This window comes from Halichoeres trimaculatus, unplaced genomic scaffold (genome assembly GCF_033239565.1).
Source record: "Halichoeres trimaculatus isolate MK-OKI-2021-1 unplaced genomic scaffold, fHalTri1.1 fHalTri1_scaffold_4, whole genome shotgun sequence".
NCBI classification, from domain to species: Eukaryota; Metazoa; Chordata; class Actinopteri; order Labriformes; family Labridae; genus Halichoeres; species Halichoeres trimaculatus.
In genome coordinates, this window is record NW_027437182.1 from 12,152,536 (window position 1) to 12,167,541 (window position 15,006).

At 41.4% G+C, this 15,006-nt stretch overlaps 2 protein-coding genes and 1 long non-coding RNA gene across 4 annotated transcripts in view; 2 read left to right on the forward strand and 1 right to left on the reverse strand.

The window, feature by feature from the left end:
• Window positions 1-2,280, forward strand: part of LOC141788972 (uncharacterized) — a 19,715-nt gene extending 17,435 nt beyond the window's left edge. For both annotated transcript variants that reach the window (XR_012598172.1, XR_012598173.1), the window contains exon 3: window positions 2,202-2,280. This is a non-coding gene — a long non-coding RNA (uncharacterized LOC141788972). The remainder of the gene's footprint in view (window positions 1-2,201) is intronic.
• On the reverse strand, window positions 2,266-8,696 carry ushbp1 (Usher syndrome 1C binding protein 1). Its single transcript, XM_074668195.1, has 14 exons — window positions 8,521-8,696; window positions 7,439-7,662; window positions 7,158-7,294; window positions 6,815-6,978; window positions 6,492-6,680; window positions 6,043-6,290; window positions 5,803-5,943; window positions 5,548-5,627; window positions 5,292-5,427; window positions 4,873-5,107; window positions 4,493-4,651; window positions 3,110-3,207; window positions 2,559-2,681; window positions 2,266-2,431 (listed from the first exon to the last, which is right to left on the reverse strand). The coding sequence occupies exons 1-14, from the start codon at window positions 8,548-8,550 to the stop codon at window positions 2,266-2,268; spliced, it is 2,130 nt and encodes a 709-aa protein (XP_074524296.1). The 5' UTR covers window positions 8,551-8,696.
• Window positions 8,697-9,662: 966 nt separating this feature from the next.
• On the forward strand, window positions 9,663-14,316 carry babam1 (BRISC and BRCA1 A complex member 1). Its single transcript, XM_074667363.1, has 9 exons — window positions 9,663-9,787; window positions 10,304-10,746; window positions 10,837-10,895; window positions 10,979-11,099; window positions 11,182-11,260; window positions 11,361-11,385; window positions 11,476-11,605; window positions 11,699-11,785; window positions 12,658-14,316. The coding sequence occupies exons 2-9, from the start codon at window positions 10,318-10,320 to the stop codon at window positions 12,856-12,858; spliced, it is 1,131 nt and encodes a 376-aa protein (XP_074523464.1). The 5' UTR covers window positions 9,663-9,787; window positions 10,304-10,317; the 3' UTR covers window positions 12,859-14,316.
• The last annotated feature ends 690 nt before the right edge of the window (window positions 14,317-15,006 follow it).

The window sequence follows — 15,006 nt, forward strand, 5'->3', positions numbered from 1 at the left end:
CAAACTGGCTGCTGGAAATGTCACTGATGTACTACATTGGGTGGACATAGAATGGACAGTGGGCCTTCATTCCCACACACTGAGAGATGAGTGAGTGGGGTCATGAGGTGAAGCTAAAATGACACCTTGATAATTGCTGACATGCAGTGTTACACAGAAGCACCTGGCTGGTACAGCTGCAGGGCTGATGTCATAGTGTTTCCAACCAAGACACACGTTTAACTTACAAATAAACCATCAAAGATCCCTCAGGTGGGTACAGTTCACAACAGAAAAGTTTCTCTGGTGATCTGATGAAGACCGTCTTAGATAGTTCTCTCCACTTCTCTGAAACTCCTGTAATTCCTGTAATCCCTCAACAATAGTTTTCAATCTTGATAATCTCTGTAAAATCAAATATCATGTTAAAACGACCCTTCTTAAAAAAAAAAACCACACTTGGACATAAATCAGCATGATAAAAACTAACAGTAATGACTGAAACCATGTTAGGAAAAAAACACATTTGACATGTATTTCAATTGTATAGTTTGACTCATGTTCCCTCTGTTGGCACGGAGGCAGCTTTATGACTTTTATACTACAGCCAGGCAATAGGGGGAGCTCTAAATCTTATGGCTTCACAGACAGACAGCATGTATTGTGTCCATTTTGATCTACAGTCTATGATAGGTTAAAGGTCCCATATTATGTTCCTTTTCTGCAGTTTAATATGGATCATTGATGTCTTCATGAAATGGTAGTAACATGTTTTGGTCCAAAAAGCCAATAAATCAAGCACAGCAGCATTGTTTCCAGGCTCTCATAGCCCCTCTGTTCAGAACGCTCTGATTTCGTGGGCGTGACCTTCATATGAAAATGAGCCAAATCCGCCCGCTCTTCCGCGTCACTGAGAGCGGCGCCACGAGCACCGAGCTCTGATGTTTAGAAACTAGGGAAGCTCGTTTACCGTAACATTACAGGCAACAGGCTAACCGCAGCTAAAGTAAGCATCTTGAAGCTAAAACAGAGACAGGGGGGACACTGAGGAAAAGCTTGTACATCTGCTCCACAGCACACAGCATTTAAAATACTCACATTTCCAGGGTCTGAGGTTTGTTGGTGGATGGTCGGTAATGCGCCTGGATTCAGGACCAGTCTATTTGCTAGCCCTCTGTTGTACTGTCCAAAGTTGGAAAAGCAGTCGGCCGTGAAGTGACTAGCACACACATGCACAGTTTTACTGAGTGTAGCTGGCACATTTCCTTGATAAATGAACTCTAGCCGCTTAGACTTGTCTTCTTTCGAGATGGGAAGCTTGTGCATGGAACTCTGTGGCTGTTTAGACTTGCTCCTGATTGGTCAAAAAAAGGGAATTGCTGACGTCTGCAAATCCCCCAAATCTAAACAGCTCGTTTTAGGTCAGGATTTTACATTCACAAGCACTACTAAGTACTGGTTTGGTCATTAAATATCACATTTTGTGGGCTGGGAGGAAAGCCACAGACCCACAAATTTCACTAAAAGACTTAATAAAGTGAATTTTGCATAATATAGGACCTTTAAATGATGAATAAAATGGAGAATGATATAGAATTTATTTACATACCTCTTTACCAAAACTAAACAAACATATATGTTATCATCAACAACTGGAAACAGAAAAATACACTAAAACATGATTTTAATGTTAAAGGATAAACTTATTATGACAAACCAAATTGTTGTGGCCTTAAATAGCACAAATCGCATAAGGTGTACTTTTATAATCAGAAGTGATATCAATGTATAATTATATAGAAATTGATTCATGGCACATATTGATACTGGGACAAAAGAAAAACAAGAATTTGATATAAGAATATAACCAAAATTAGTTTTTTATGGGCTCCTTTCAAACAGGAATACAGCCAAAACATCGCCCCTATCTTAGAGTAGAATTTCATTTAAGCATAATGTTATGACTTTAAAGTCAACACACATACAGTATGAGACACAATACATTCATGTCAGCAGCTGTGTGGCTCAGTTCTTTGGTACAGCAGGGCTTTGAGCTCATTACCAATTTAGCATTCTCAAGTTAAAATTGACCAGTGTTGAATAAGTCACCATGTTAGTATTTTTTTTAGTAAAGTAATATTTTCTGACTTGCTAGAGATATTTTGTTTGTGCAGATAAACTTTGCAGACTAAAATAAAAAAGTATTTTGGTTAAATTCACAGGCACTGCCCGCAGAAGCTGATGATAAAGTGGGCTCATAGGAAATCTGATTCTCTGTCTGAATGGTCACAGCACAGTTTCTTCCCTCCTCCACTCTGAGGGCTCCCCTGCTGATTTCTGCACTCCACCTTGCTGTTGGTGATTCTCCATCATGGCCGCCACTTTCTGCTCCAGCCTCCACACCTGCTCCCGGTACTTTCTACGAATCTGACGGTACGAGCTCAAGGCTTTGCTACAATGGAAGACAACAAGGATACAAAAAATGACCACACACACACACACACGCACACGTACATAGCGACGCTAAAAAAGATAAAGAGAAAAAAAGACATGAACTTGTTGCTTTTCATGTTGCCAACCTGTGAGCCTGCGTTAGCCGAGCAAACTGCTCCCCACTGTCCCTCCTGTGTGGGTTGCTGTCTGTTAGCGCTGTGTTTAGTGAGTCATGGACTAATGCCAGCCTCTTTTTCAGAGCCTGTTCTCTGAAATAAAAGAGAGGGTGAAAACCCAAGAACATCATGTAAGAAGGTTCACAGGCTGAAAGCACAGAGGTTAGAAAAAAAAATCAGAAATGTCTCCATTGTGTGTCCTGCTCTTTCCAGCACACATTAACAGAATGGATTTATGTAGAAGTATTCACTTCTCAAGGTCAGAAGAGAACAAGGATGCTCTCTGATAGAAAAAGAAATAAAAAGCCTTTGTGTCCAAAGTCTGCATTTCCACTGAGTGTTCCTAAGCAACAGAAGAAAACAGGCAACATCCTGTTTGTTTATTTGTTGAAGGATTCTTTTTCTTCGCTGGAACATTCACTGTGAATGTTTTCTATTGAATATCCTGACTTATCCAGGTGTAGTTACATTAATGAACATTAACAGCTTTCTTGTGTTAAGTGTGCAGTCAGGTGTCTCACCTCTGGAGTACGGCCTGCAGCTCTTTCAGGATGGGTCTGGATTTAGGGCTGCCGATGTCCCCTTCACTGCTCAGTTTAGCTGCATTTTCACAAAACCTCTAAAACATAAAAAGCAGAAAAGAAAACACTTAAGGCTCCCTATTCAGTGAACATGGTATAGACTGAGATAACTGAGCAGCAGTGTCTGGAGCTTCTCAGTCTTCAACCTTGTCAATCAGAATGTATTTTCACATAACAGTGATAGCTACTTTCATCCCCTGGTTTCATATGATGAGCAACAGCACTGCACACCCCCTCATTCTTGGTCTTTTATACCGCTGCCATAATCACATCAACCTGCGAACATAACATCAGCCTTTATCTCATTTACTGCCCAGTCTTGGAGAAAATTTTTAACTGCCACTTCATCCAGTGCCCAAACTTAGCATCCCATCACCCTCCCTCAGGGGACATGGTTGGCTGACACCTCCACCAACAGTTTCCAGCCTCTGTGTGGTGTGATAGTTTTTCTGCTACTCAGGGCAGGCGCCTGTCCATCACATTTCCCTGAAGAGTATACGTGTCAAAGAGACTGACTATAATCCAGTGACACATCATCTCTGCAGAATAAATATTTATCTGTTGTTTATTAACTGATGGCATGATGTTTGTGAGGACATTTATAAAAACCAGTGGTCAAAATATTTGGATAGAACTGAAACAGCTACTAAAACCAATGCATGTTCTGGTTTCAGTGTTTTATATATCCATCAATATCAAGAAACAATCAAAAAAATTCTTAAAGCCATGAAGTCCACATCCTTCCTGAGAGTAAAATGTCATCCTGCTGCTCAGCTTTATCATATTGTTGAACATTGTTGTCTCTAATACCCAAGATGCATCTGTATCAAACAGATTTCAGTTATCATTAATTGATCAATGCAGCCCCAGATTTAACAGTTCAGAGCAGAATAACATTAGGTACACTGCACTTATGAAGCAGACCCACAGTCTGTTTGTGTACTCAGATAATATTTTGTTTCAGAGCATTGAAAAGCGTTACAGCAGCTTTCCAGGGGACTAGTCTCTGTGGCACAAACGTTGAGGCAACCAACATTTCCAAGAGCGTGTAATTGACAGAAAGCTTAGAGTCGCTGCTCAGTTCTTTCTCATTCCACAAAGACAGGACAGCTCAGCAGAAGACCTTGTGAAACCAAAATATCCCTCAGCCTGGAGGGATTCTGCATTTGTAGACGTGTGATTTCCCATGTGGGACATCCAGATTTGAATCTGGTTTGCCACAGTAGACCAGCGTCCTGCTCCCTCTTGCTCGTTTCACCTTGACTCTGTATGATTCTAAAAATTACAAAAAGTCAGTGTTGCTGCTCGTTGAGTTTCTCCTACCTGTTGGTTGGCCGTGCGATCCTCCAGCTCCTCTCTGAGGCTCTCTGGAACGAAAGCTCCGGCTGCTTCCTGCGCCTTCTGGGCCATCAAACTCCACTCCAGACACCTCAGCTCTTTCTCTTTGAGGCGAATAAGAGCTCGCAAATCAGACATCTCCTCCTGGAAAGATTATTCCATTTATAAAACAAACAAAAACATGGTAACACAAAAATGTGTTTTTTGAAGTAAATTTCTATATTCACAGCTCTCATAGAAAAATAAGGATTAAAGGGGATGGCCAGTTTGGGTAACAGGTGGTTCTTTTAAGTCTTTTTTTTTTTTTATCTAGACATGACATAACTTGCTTTCTAGTTGTAAATATAGATGCACGGAGCTCCTACCCTGACGGAAATGAGCTCATAAAACAGAGAAGCTTTCTCTTTCTTTGTATCTGGAGGTTTAGCATTCTCTTTTGTCACAGGTCCCCCTCTTGATCCAGCCAAGTGAACACTTTCAGGGCTCATTTTGCATTCATCTCCTTGACTTGGCTTTGGTGGACAAATTGCTGCCCGGTCTCTCCTCAGACGCTCTATTTGCTGATGGAGAGCAGCCTCCCGCTCTCTCTGCTCAGGTGTCCTGTGAGGTCACAGAAATAGTCAACCATTTTTTATCTTTATCTCACAAAATTGAGTCACCCCAGGTAGCTTTTAAAGCATATGTTACCTATCATGCAGATCTTTTATGGGGTGATAGAACTTCACCATTTATACACTTCCTTTCACTCACGCTTCAGTGTACAAAGAGCTCTTTAAAGCATCACCTCTGGCCTGCATGTCTCTGTGTTTGCGTCTCCTCTGTTCCCCCTGCTGTTGAGAAGGAGGTGGACAGCTCCTCAGTTCCCATTTTCCTGAGCTGAGCTGATGGACTGTCGGGCTGCTGCCTGTCACCAACTTTCTCTGTAGAGAGGAAAAACTGTGAGCATTTCTGTGTATTTGTGTGTGTGTGTGAATGACGTACATACACTGTACATGTAAGTGTATGCAAGCGCGAGGTATTAAAACATGGCATTCAAACACCTGCTGAGTCTGGTATGCTTTGCTGCTTCTTGGAGTCATAAATCGACAGCAGTTCGCTGTAGGCCTCTTCACACTCCTCGCTGTCAATCAACCACAAAGACAAAAAAAATGACCTCACTGATGGGAAAACTTGGATTAATACAGCTGGATAGCTGACCTGCATGTGAACAAGTGTTGTTTTGACACATGTCACAAAACATTACTGACAAAGCGCACAAGTGTGGATAGGCTTGTGTGCGTGTGTCAGATGTGTACCTGTATCTGAGAGCTGTCTGCAAGGCACAGCAGTCAGCCTCCAGTTTGTTCACTTTAGCACTGATCTGCTCTGACTCGGCCTTCCTTCGCTCCAGAGCTGCAGTCAGGCGTTCATTTCTGGCCTTCAGCCTTTCGATGCACCTGAGAGAAGCAGAGAGACGAAGAGGAGAGAGTCTGAGTGAAAACTGCCATGGGGTATGAGTGTTTCAGTCCAAGTATTATCCTCCTCTTTAGACTTACCTGTTGAGTCGTTCTGTCTCTGAATCTGCACCAATGGGACTCTGGCAAGGACTGTAGGAGTGAACAGAGCCCAGAGGAGAACCATCCCCTCCCAGAGACAGAGGGGTCACAGATCTGGCTGTTCGTCTGCTCAGCAGAGGAGAACCAGGGAAGGGTGGAGAGGCCCAGTCTGGACTGAGAGCTCCAGCACTGGGTCTGTATGAAGGAGAGTGACTGCCTGACCTCCAGGGTTTATGGAGACTTATCAGCTGAAAGACAGAGAAGAGGAGGAGAGGTACCACGTTAATTTCACTTGTACACTCATTCAAACTGCAGTGAGTAAGAAGCTAGATCTTAGTTACATAAATTGTTTTCACAGACACCTCATTTCACAACATTTTCATATTCCACATTTGGTTCATGTTTTTGTTGGCTGATATTTTGCCTATCCACTGCCCATCATCTCCCACCTTGCTCTTCTCCTCCTCCATCTGGCTGACAATGCTTTGTGCCCTCTCCAGATCCTCCTGGTGACCCAGCAGGGTGCCCCTCAGAGCAGAGTCTCGCTTCTCAAAATCCAGGAGTTCCTCTTGAATCTTTTCCTTAGGTGGACCTTGTGGGCATGAAATCCCAAACTCTTTCTCCATATCCTCTAAAATCTGTATCAGGGGAGACAAAATGACTAGTGGGGCTGAATAAAGTCTGAAAAGCAGCTGGAAATTGATTTTTTCCCCTTATAATTATTAAGGCTCTAAAAGTAAATAGAACACAGAGTTTGTATCAGTTCTGATACCTGAGCAGACTTCACCCAGCTCTCCTGGGCTGCTCTCAGATGCTCCCTATGCTTGGTCTGGTCCAAAGCTGTGATTGGAGCTGCCCAGGACCGTTTACAGCTGATAGAGTCTTCTACTGATGACAACACCTCCTGCAGTTTAGTCCACACTACATCACTGCCCCCTGGTGGATGGAAAGCAGAGCTGCAATTAATCATATGAGGGACATAAACAAGGGTACAGATTTCAGCAAAACAAGAAACCCTCTTTCTTTTATTGTAAAATAACCACTTTTTAGACTTCTTGATAATCCTAATATAACCACAAAGATTTTTTTTTGCTGAAATACAAGTGAAGTTTGACCTCTGCCACCCAGAGGAGGTTTGGATGTGTTTGCAGACGCAGCAGCCCTCTCTGGGCTGCTTCTGGCCAGCCTGTGGGATAGGAGGTCCGGAACTAGAGGCCCAGGTGGTCCTGGTGGTCTCAGGTCTTCTGATTCACTGCAGAATAAAAGCAGAAGTCACATTTGTGTTTACTTAATACCACTGGTTATTTTACATTACAAGTTGTTGAAATTATTTCTGTTCATTTAGCTCCTTTTACACCTCACGCACAAATCTGATCACTGTCCTCTCATACGTTACCTTGGTGCCTTCAAAGAGCCCATCTTCTTGTTCAGTTCAGCAATGATGCTGAGCAGCGTTCCCACTTCAGCCTCACACTGAGCCAGTTCTGCTGGAGAAGGTTCCAGGTTTGCTGCTGGTTCAGAGCCCTCAGGGTCAAAGGTCATATGATCTATCGGGCTCATCATCTCCCAGTCAGAGCCAGTCCCAGCATCCAGACTGTTGCATCTGACCAGGCTGGTTTCCTGCACATACAGAAGGATATTTAAAAGATAGCCCCAGATTATTCCTTTTTGAGTTATTATTTATCCTTTTTATTCCGAATCCCCTTATGTGCTCCAACGAGCAGTGGTGTTATGTAAGTGTTTGCTGCCCCTGAATTATCATCCTCCAGTGAGAAGTGGGTCATAACTTTTATACTAAGAAATCCTTTTAAGAATATTTTATGCACTTGAACCAGTGATTGTTGCTGCTCTACTTAGCAGCTATTGTTTCAAGCAGCGGAAAAAGGAGGAAACTAAAACATCCTGAGATTTAACTTCCTGCTTGGCAAATATTTGTAGACCAAACCATCTTTTGTTGTGAACAAAGAACGACGGCTAAATGCCTAACACATGAAATAAAACACTTTTTCTGTTCTCAATAATAAATTGATACTTTTTGAAACTCAACCTCTTGATCCAGAGTGGTTAAACAGATATTTCATAGATGTTTGATGGTGGCGTGTTTTAAATTTCTTGTCCATCTAGTAAAACGTTGAAATCTTTGTAATGATAATGATCATGTTTACAATTCTTTGTTAACTCTGAGAGGCTGAAATGCAACTAGTTGTTTGAATGGGAGAGAGGATCACACTCATGATGTACATGTAAATATATATAATGTATATGTAAACAAAATTATGTTTTAGCTAATTTATAAAATTTAACTCAATTAAACTTATTCACAACAATGACATCAGGTTCCAAGCCACTGTCAGTCTGTTAAACCATCTACTATTCAGATTCCATCAAGGACAATACTTTAGAAAGCTGTTCCATTACAAATACATTAACTATCATGAACCTTAATAGAAAAAGAGACATTTTCCAGCAGATACTGACCTCCATGCTGTTTGATCCTGATGTCTGCATCAGTGTTTAGTTCCTGTTGTGGCTGCTCGCTTGCCTTCGTCCTTACATTCAACAGAAAGAGAGGATGTTTTCTACAGTCCTGTTACTTTATGTTATCACATTAACTAATAAGAAGTCACTCAGTACTGTAGTCTGCTCTCTGTCTGGCTGCCTAACAGTGTTTACTGTGATGAATGAAGTCAGTGGAAAACACTCAGAAAGTCATCCCCACCCATTCCCCGCTACTCTGGGTCCTTTCCTGTTTTGTCCACAGTGAGCTTCCATGCTTTTTTGAAGCATAGTGTGTGGGAAAGTGGTTTAAGTAAAATTAGAAACCGGATCTTACAAATTGCTAACAGTTTAAAAAAGCATGAATTTTGAGTTATAACTTTGACACCAACCTGAAAGGAGTGTTATGTGTATATTTTGCTTTCGCTACTGTAGATAGTTTCTTTCATGTTCATAACATCATCACAATCGTAACAGCTGACCACTCAGTAAAAAGATATGGTACATCACAACTCCCTTCATTTTCTGTTCCCAATGATGTGTCCATGAAATTCTTGTAATCCTTAAGTAAACACACAACCAGGCGAACCTGGGTGGAAAAGGAACAACTTTTTCCCCATTAATACATTCCTGATTTGGCTACTGACATAAAATTTTCACGGCATATTGGTAACAAACCAAGTTATCCACACATACAAAAAAAAATAACAAAATCTATAAAGATAAGTACAATAAAGTGGAATATCGCTGAGGAATAGTATTGGACAGGCTTGCTTGAATTTATTTGATATAAAAGCCTTTGATTCCAGCTTTAAGACACTTTTTTGCACATTCTTCCACACAAACGGTCATTAAATCTCGAAGGTTCTGCGTGTCTCTTTTATAAATTTGTACTCTGTGGCATTTCTGGGAACTACAAAGTAAATTGTGTACCTCTGCATTAGAATTCTGCTATATAACTGGAATTTTTTTTAAAGCTTGTTATAAAATAAGAGAAATGTTCAGTTACTCTACTGCAATTTACAACTAAATGTTAAATAATATCCTTTCAAATCACAAGAAAAAAAAACGCTTTTCCTTACCTCTCAACTACATTACCCACAATGCACTCTTACTTCCGTACGCGACTGTTTCCGGTAAGGAAGTTGTCCATTTGTAATAAATGTTACGCTGTCACGGATTTATTTTGCAACTTTGCATCATTTTAACTTCATTTCTGACCTAGGAAGTTTCGAAAAAGGCATTTTACGTAAGTACGCTTCATTCTCTTCCTTAGATTTTATTTACGTCTGCAATTGTCTTCTTTGTTGTTATTTCCATGAGCTAATGCTAACAGCTACTTGTGGTACTACGCTGTCATCCACTCTGCTCTACCAGCTTTTTGCTGTTTTCTCATCAGACTCACTGTCTGATCCTCTGCTTCGAAACCTAACGCTCCATCCTCTTACCTTAAATGTCTCATCTATGTTCACTGAACGGGTGAATACTACGATTATTCGCCGGTACATGTTTTCCTTTTGGGTACAGGTTTGGTGTTAAAAGAATAATGGTGTGAAAACAGTAGACGCGGTATAAGTCTGAGCTCTATTCAGCTAATCCTAACCTATTGTACTACCTGTGTTTAAGTTTAACCAGATTACACCTGACCAACCTGCAGTTGTTAGAAACAGAACGGCCCCCAAAAATAAAGGGCATTGTCGCTGAAAATGTATCAAAAGTTTCACTGTGTGTAACGTGACCAAACTCATCATGTCATTTCTAACAGCAATCCCTGAATCCATGGAAACACCAGAGCAGGGCCCAGCAGATGGAGAGGAGCGCCTGGTGGAGCTGCGCCCTCGGACCCGCTCAAACCCTGAAGGGGCAGAGGACCGCCGCAGCAGCACAGGCAGCCTCGGTGGGAATAGTAACCCCAACATCCCTCAGCCTGCTGTGGGGAGTCGTGTAGAGGGCGAGGGTGAAGCCTCCACTAGTGACAGTCCTCCTAGTTCCACCACCACGACTGTATCAGCAGCTGCAGCTCAGACTGTATCTTCTGCTGTAGCAGTCACAGCAGCAGCTGCAGCAAGCACCTCTGTGCCGCTGTCCACTGCTGCTGTCGCCAAAGAGAGGCCAAAACCCACACCACAGCAGCCAACACTAACCCCCGTCCCTCCACCAGCAGAGTATCAACTCAAAGTTCCCCGTGTCAACTGTCCAGAGAAAGTGGTATGCACCCAGCACAGTCCCAATCTAATCATAAAAACAAGACTTACTTTCACCACAAAGCTTTAACCAGCTCATGTTTTTTTATGTCAGATCATCTGCTTAGACCTTTCTGAAGAGATGTCTTTGCCAAAGTTGGAATCATTTAATGGGTAAACTACAGTAAAGAAAACCTATACTCCTCAACATTTGTAATGCATTTTTGGTCATTACCTTATATCTTTTTTCTGTCTAGATCGAAAACAAATGCCCTGAACATTTGTCAGAAGATGATAGAGATGTTCGTCAGAACTAAACACAAAATTGACAAACGACATGAGTTTGCCCTGGTGGTGGTCAACGATGACGCTCTGTGGGTGAGTACTGAAGTGTCAAAAGTCAACTTTAGGTTTCCAATTGATTTCTTCTAATGTGTATTTGTGTGTTTTTGTCTCTTAGTTGTCTGGCTTCACCTCAGACCCCAGGGAGCTGTGCAGCTGTCTGTACGACCTTGAGACTAACGTGTGCGAGTCCTTCAGTATCCTTTCTTTCATTGAAACTTTATAACTATTTTTTAAATTATTATGAAATACAATAAATCAAAATTGTCAAGTTTTAGCCTTAACAGCCCTCTGTAGATTTGGAGGATCTCCTTAATGTAATGTAAGTACTGAGTAAATATGAAGCTCATTTGGTATTTTAGGTGAAAAAGAGTTTACTGGATGTAAATTTTTACTTTGGTTATATTTGTAGACGTCAGAAGATCGAGCTCCCATTGATGGAAAACGTTCAGACCATCCCTCCTCCGTACGTGGTGCGGACAGTGCTCATCTACAGCCGGCATGCAGGGCAGCTTCAGTTCAACCCATCAGAAGCATTTAGTGTGAGTGTGCTGAGATACACACATTTGTCTCACCATTCAGGTTGTGCATTGACTTTACATTAAAGTTTTGCTTATGCTTGTGTTCTTCCACAGAAAATGCTGCAGTCTCCGTATTTTTTCTTTGACGTGGTCTACCTGCACAACGGGGTGGAGGAGCAGGGAGATGAGACCAGCTGGAGGGTGAGTCAGTGAACTGAAACATGCAAAGTAACATAATTGTCCAAATGAGGTGGATTATTATCGTTCTTCAGCAACACAGAAAAAAATGCAGCACATGCAGTACCTTTATTTTTTTTCTTGCATCTTGAAGAGATTTTTCTCTGGGGCTTTGGAAGGGTCTGGACTTTTTTTTTAATTGAATTTGTTTTGACCTGCCTCCTGAAGCTTTTTATGATCCATAGAGAAATACAGAGCTGAATTTTGTAGAGTTTGCTGGTTGTGACTTTGGTGTGAGGGAGCAAACTCCCAAATCAGCATTATTTAAGCTACATGGACAACTCACGGCTGCTGATAAAGCTGTATCACTTAATGTGAGTGTGAAGTGAATGGAAACGTTTTTCCGACTGAGAATTGTGTTTGAATCGTTGTGTTCTGAAACTACATTATACTTGCTATGCCTAAGAGGAGGTTTGTTTCCTGCAGGCTTTTCTTTTCCCTTGCTGATGAAAATAGGAGCAATGAAATTGCCCTTTTTCAAATTTCTTTTTATGCATTTTATGTTTTCACTTTTTTAGGTTTCATTTGATAGGACAGCTAAAGAAAGACAGTAAATTGAAGGAGAAGGGAGTGAGGTAGACATGCATCAAAGGGCATTTTATCAGTTTGCCTCAGCTGACAGAGCTGAGCCAAACTGATAAAATCCTAAGTTTTCTTTCATCATATCAATAGGAAGGAATGTCTTAACTTGCAGTGTGACAGAACACTCAGAGAATTCTGTCCATTCCACTTCGCTCGATGAACCTGCAGAGTTGCTAAAAACTCGCTCGCACACAATTTCATCATCAGGATGTAACTGTACATGCTGCTTTTCACATGTGTTTTTCTGTCTTAAGGACAACTACACCTCGTTCTGCAACCTGGACTCAAAGGGCATGTGCTATCGCTTTGAGGTTTCCCTCTGTGGACCTGCCATCGAGCTGCACAACTGCATGGCCAAACTTCTGGCTCATCCTTTGCAGAGACCTTTTCAGAGCCACGCGTCTTACAGCCTGCTGGAGGGGGACGACCCCCAGGACATTGAAGCAACTGTCTAAAGCTGCACACACTCATAATGCTCTAGTGAAGCTCACACACTGTAGTTCATCAAAAAAGAGGATTTTTCCATGTACACTTTACTGCTGAAGGTTTTTTCCACTAATCACTTAATGATTTGGAAAAATCAGGCAAAGATACAAAAAATAGGAGGCGCCAACATGAGGTAACTCATCTATTGTGTTTCACTGAATAAAGAAAGTTGAGTCATATGCTTGTCTGGGCTGAGGAAGCAATAAAATGATCTGATTGTTAGCTGTAAGACCGCTGGAAGTTTCCTGGAGACAAAGTTTTATAGTGGGTTTTAGAGTTCAGGAAAAGTGCAAGGTTGAAATGGGGCAGTAATGTGAGACAGAAATGTGGAAAACATGGTTAAAAGTTACCAATTTTGCTTGTTTTCTTTCAAATCCTAGACCACACTGACCTGTCAGTGTGCATTAAAGAATGACATCTGTGCAAACATGTAACAGTACCCATAGTTGGCCTTGTTGGAGCTTAAAACTTTGTTATATTGAACTGAATCACTTCTGTCACATTTTTTTATTTTAGTTGATTTCCACCTTTTGTTGCCTGTTTTAATGTGATTTTTTTATTTGCTGATGGGGTCGTTTTCACTCATTGTTTTTGTATGTTACACAGACAACAGAAGAATGTACAGAAATGTTTAGAGGTGACTCTTTAAATGATCTCCATGGCACTCAAAGACTGAAAGTGTGAAAAGCACTTCTCCGGCTGCTGATGTAGCTGCACTTCGAAAACACTGCACAGATAAGATCATCATGAAGCTGTTTATGGAAATTAAAAAAATGTTTGTTTAATCCTATTTCCTCATCTGTGCTTTCTGTGCTTTCACCAGGAGGTGGCAGCAAACGCTCTCTTTAGGAGACTGAATTTAAAAGCTCTGTCTTAAGCTCATGAGGACTGTAAGTCCATGGAGGGCAGAGTGATCAGATATTTTTTTTATTCAGTGTATTGTCTTTTTCTTGGAAAGCGTCATGATCAATGTCAATCCTTAATCAAATGTCCATGCCTGTGTTTTCACTGCTGCTGCTGCTAAAATCTTATCTGCTCTGCTCTTATTACCCCGGTCTTAAAGATATGTTTCTCTTCATTCTGAAGCTGTCTGCTCAGTTATCTTAAAGAGGTGTTTTTATCTGCGTCTTTGACCGTTTGTTTTCCTGTTTTTGCCATGAGGTTGATCTGATGTCTATCTGGCCTCCTGATAGTCTCTCACTTTCTGTCACTCCAGCATACCTTCATAAATTAGTTTTTTCCCTGTGTGGATAGGTTGTCATAAGACAATGGGGGGAGCAGGAAAAACCCCAGGCTCCGAGGACCTTTCCCCTTTCGTACACTTCCCCCTAAAGAGCCGACTGTTCCTCACGTCATCACCACAGATAACAACGTGAGGGCCGGGGGGAGCCGTGTGTCTACACTGCAGGGAGACACTCTGAAGACTGACAGCGCCCCATTGTTTTTCATTCGCTCACTCCTCCACAGCCGTGACTCCTTTCCGTGCCTGCTTAGAACAGGATGTGGTGGAGATTTTTTTTTTTTTGTTGAATATTTTGTGCATTTACTCCTCACTTGGTTCACATTGTTCATCCAGTGCCGAGGGAATATGCTTCAGAAACAATCTTTGACATCTATTTTTAAACGTGGCTCACACAGGTGATCTTTCCTCAGTCACATGCTGACAGATGATGGAAAAAAACTGCACTGAACAATTGTTCATTACCATTTTGTTCATCACCAAATTCATTCAGCTTTTATTTTAGAATGTAGTTGTTATATAAAATATTTCCAGGCAGAAAAGTAGCACACAATAAGATATTCAGTGTTTGACAATAAAACCTCAAAGACGTCATATCCAGGCTGAAGGAACTCAGTCTTAGCATTTCAATTTGGAAACAGTCAACATGACCAGCTTCCAAAGAAGAAATCATTATAAAAAGGTTGAAGCTGCAGGCACAGATTTCCTCGTTAAGACAGAAAAAAATTGGATTGTGAGCAAAAGTAAATCCTGCAGACAAAGTTAAACAAACTTTCTTGTGCGGCGGTAAATGCCCATACAGAAAGTAAGCTCAGTCATAAATGAACTGATACTCCCCTTCAGGAATAATTACTGCTAAATTGGAATGAAATAAGAA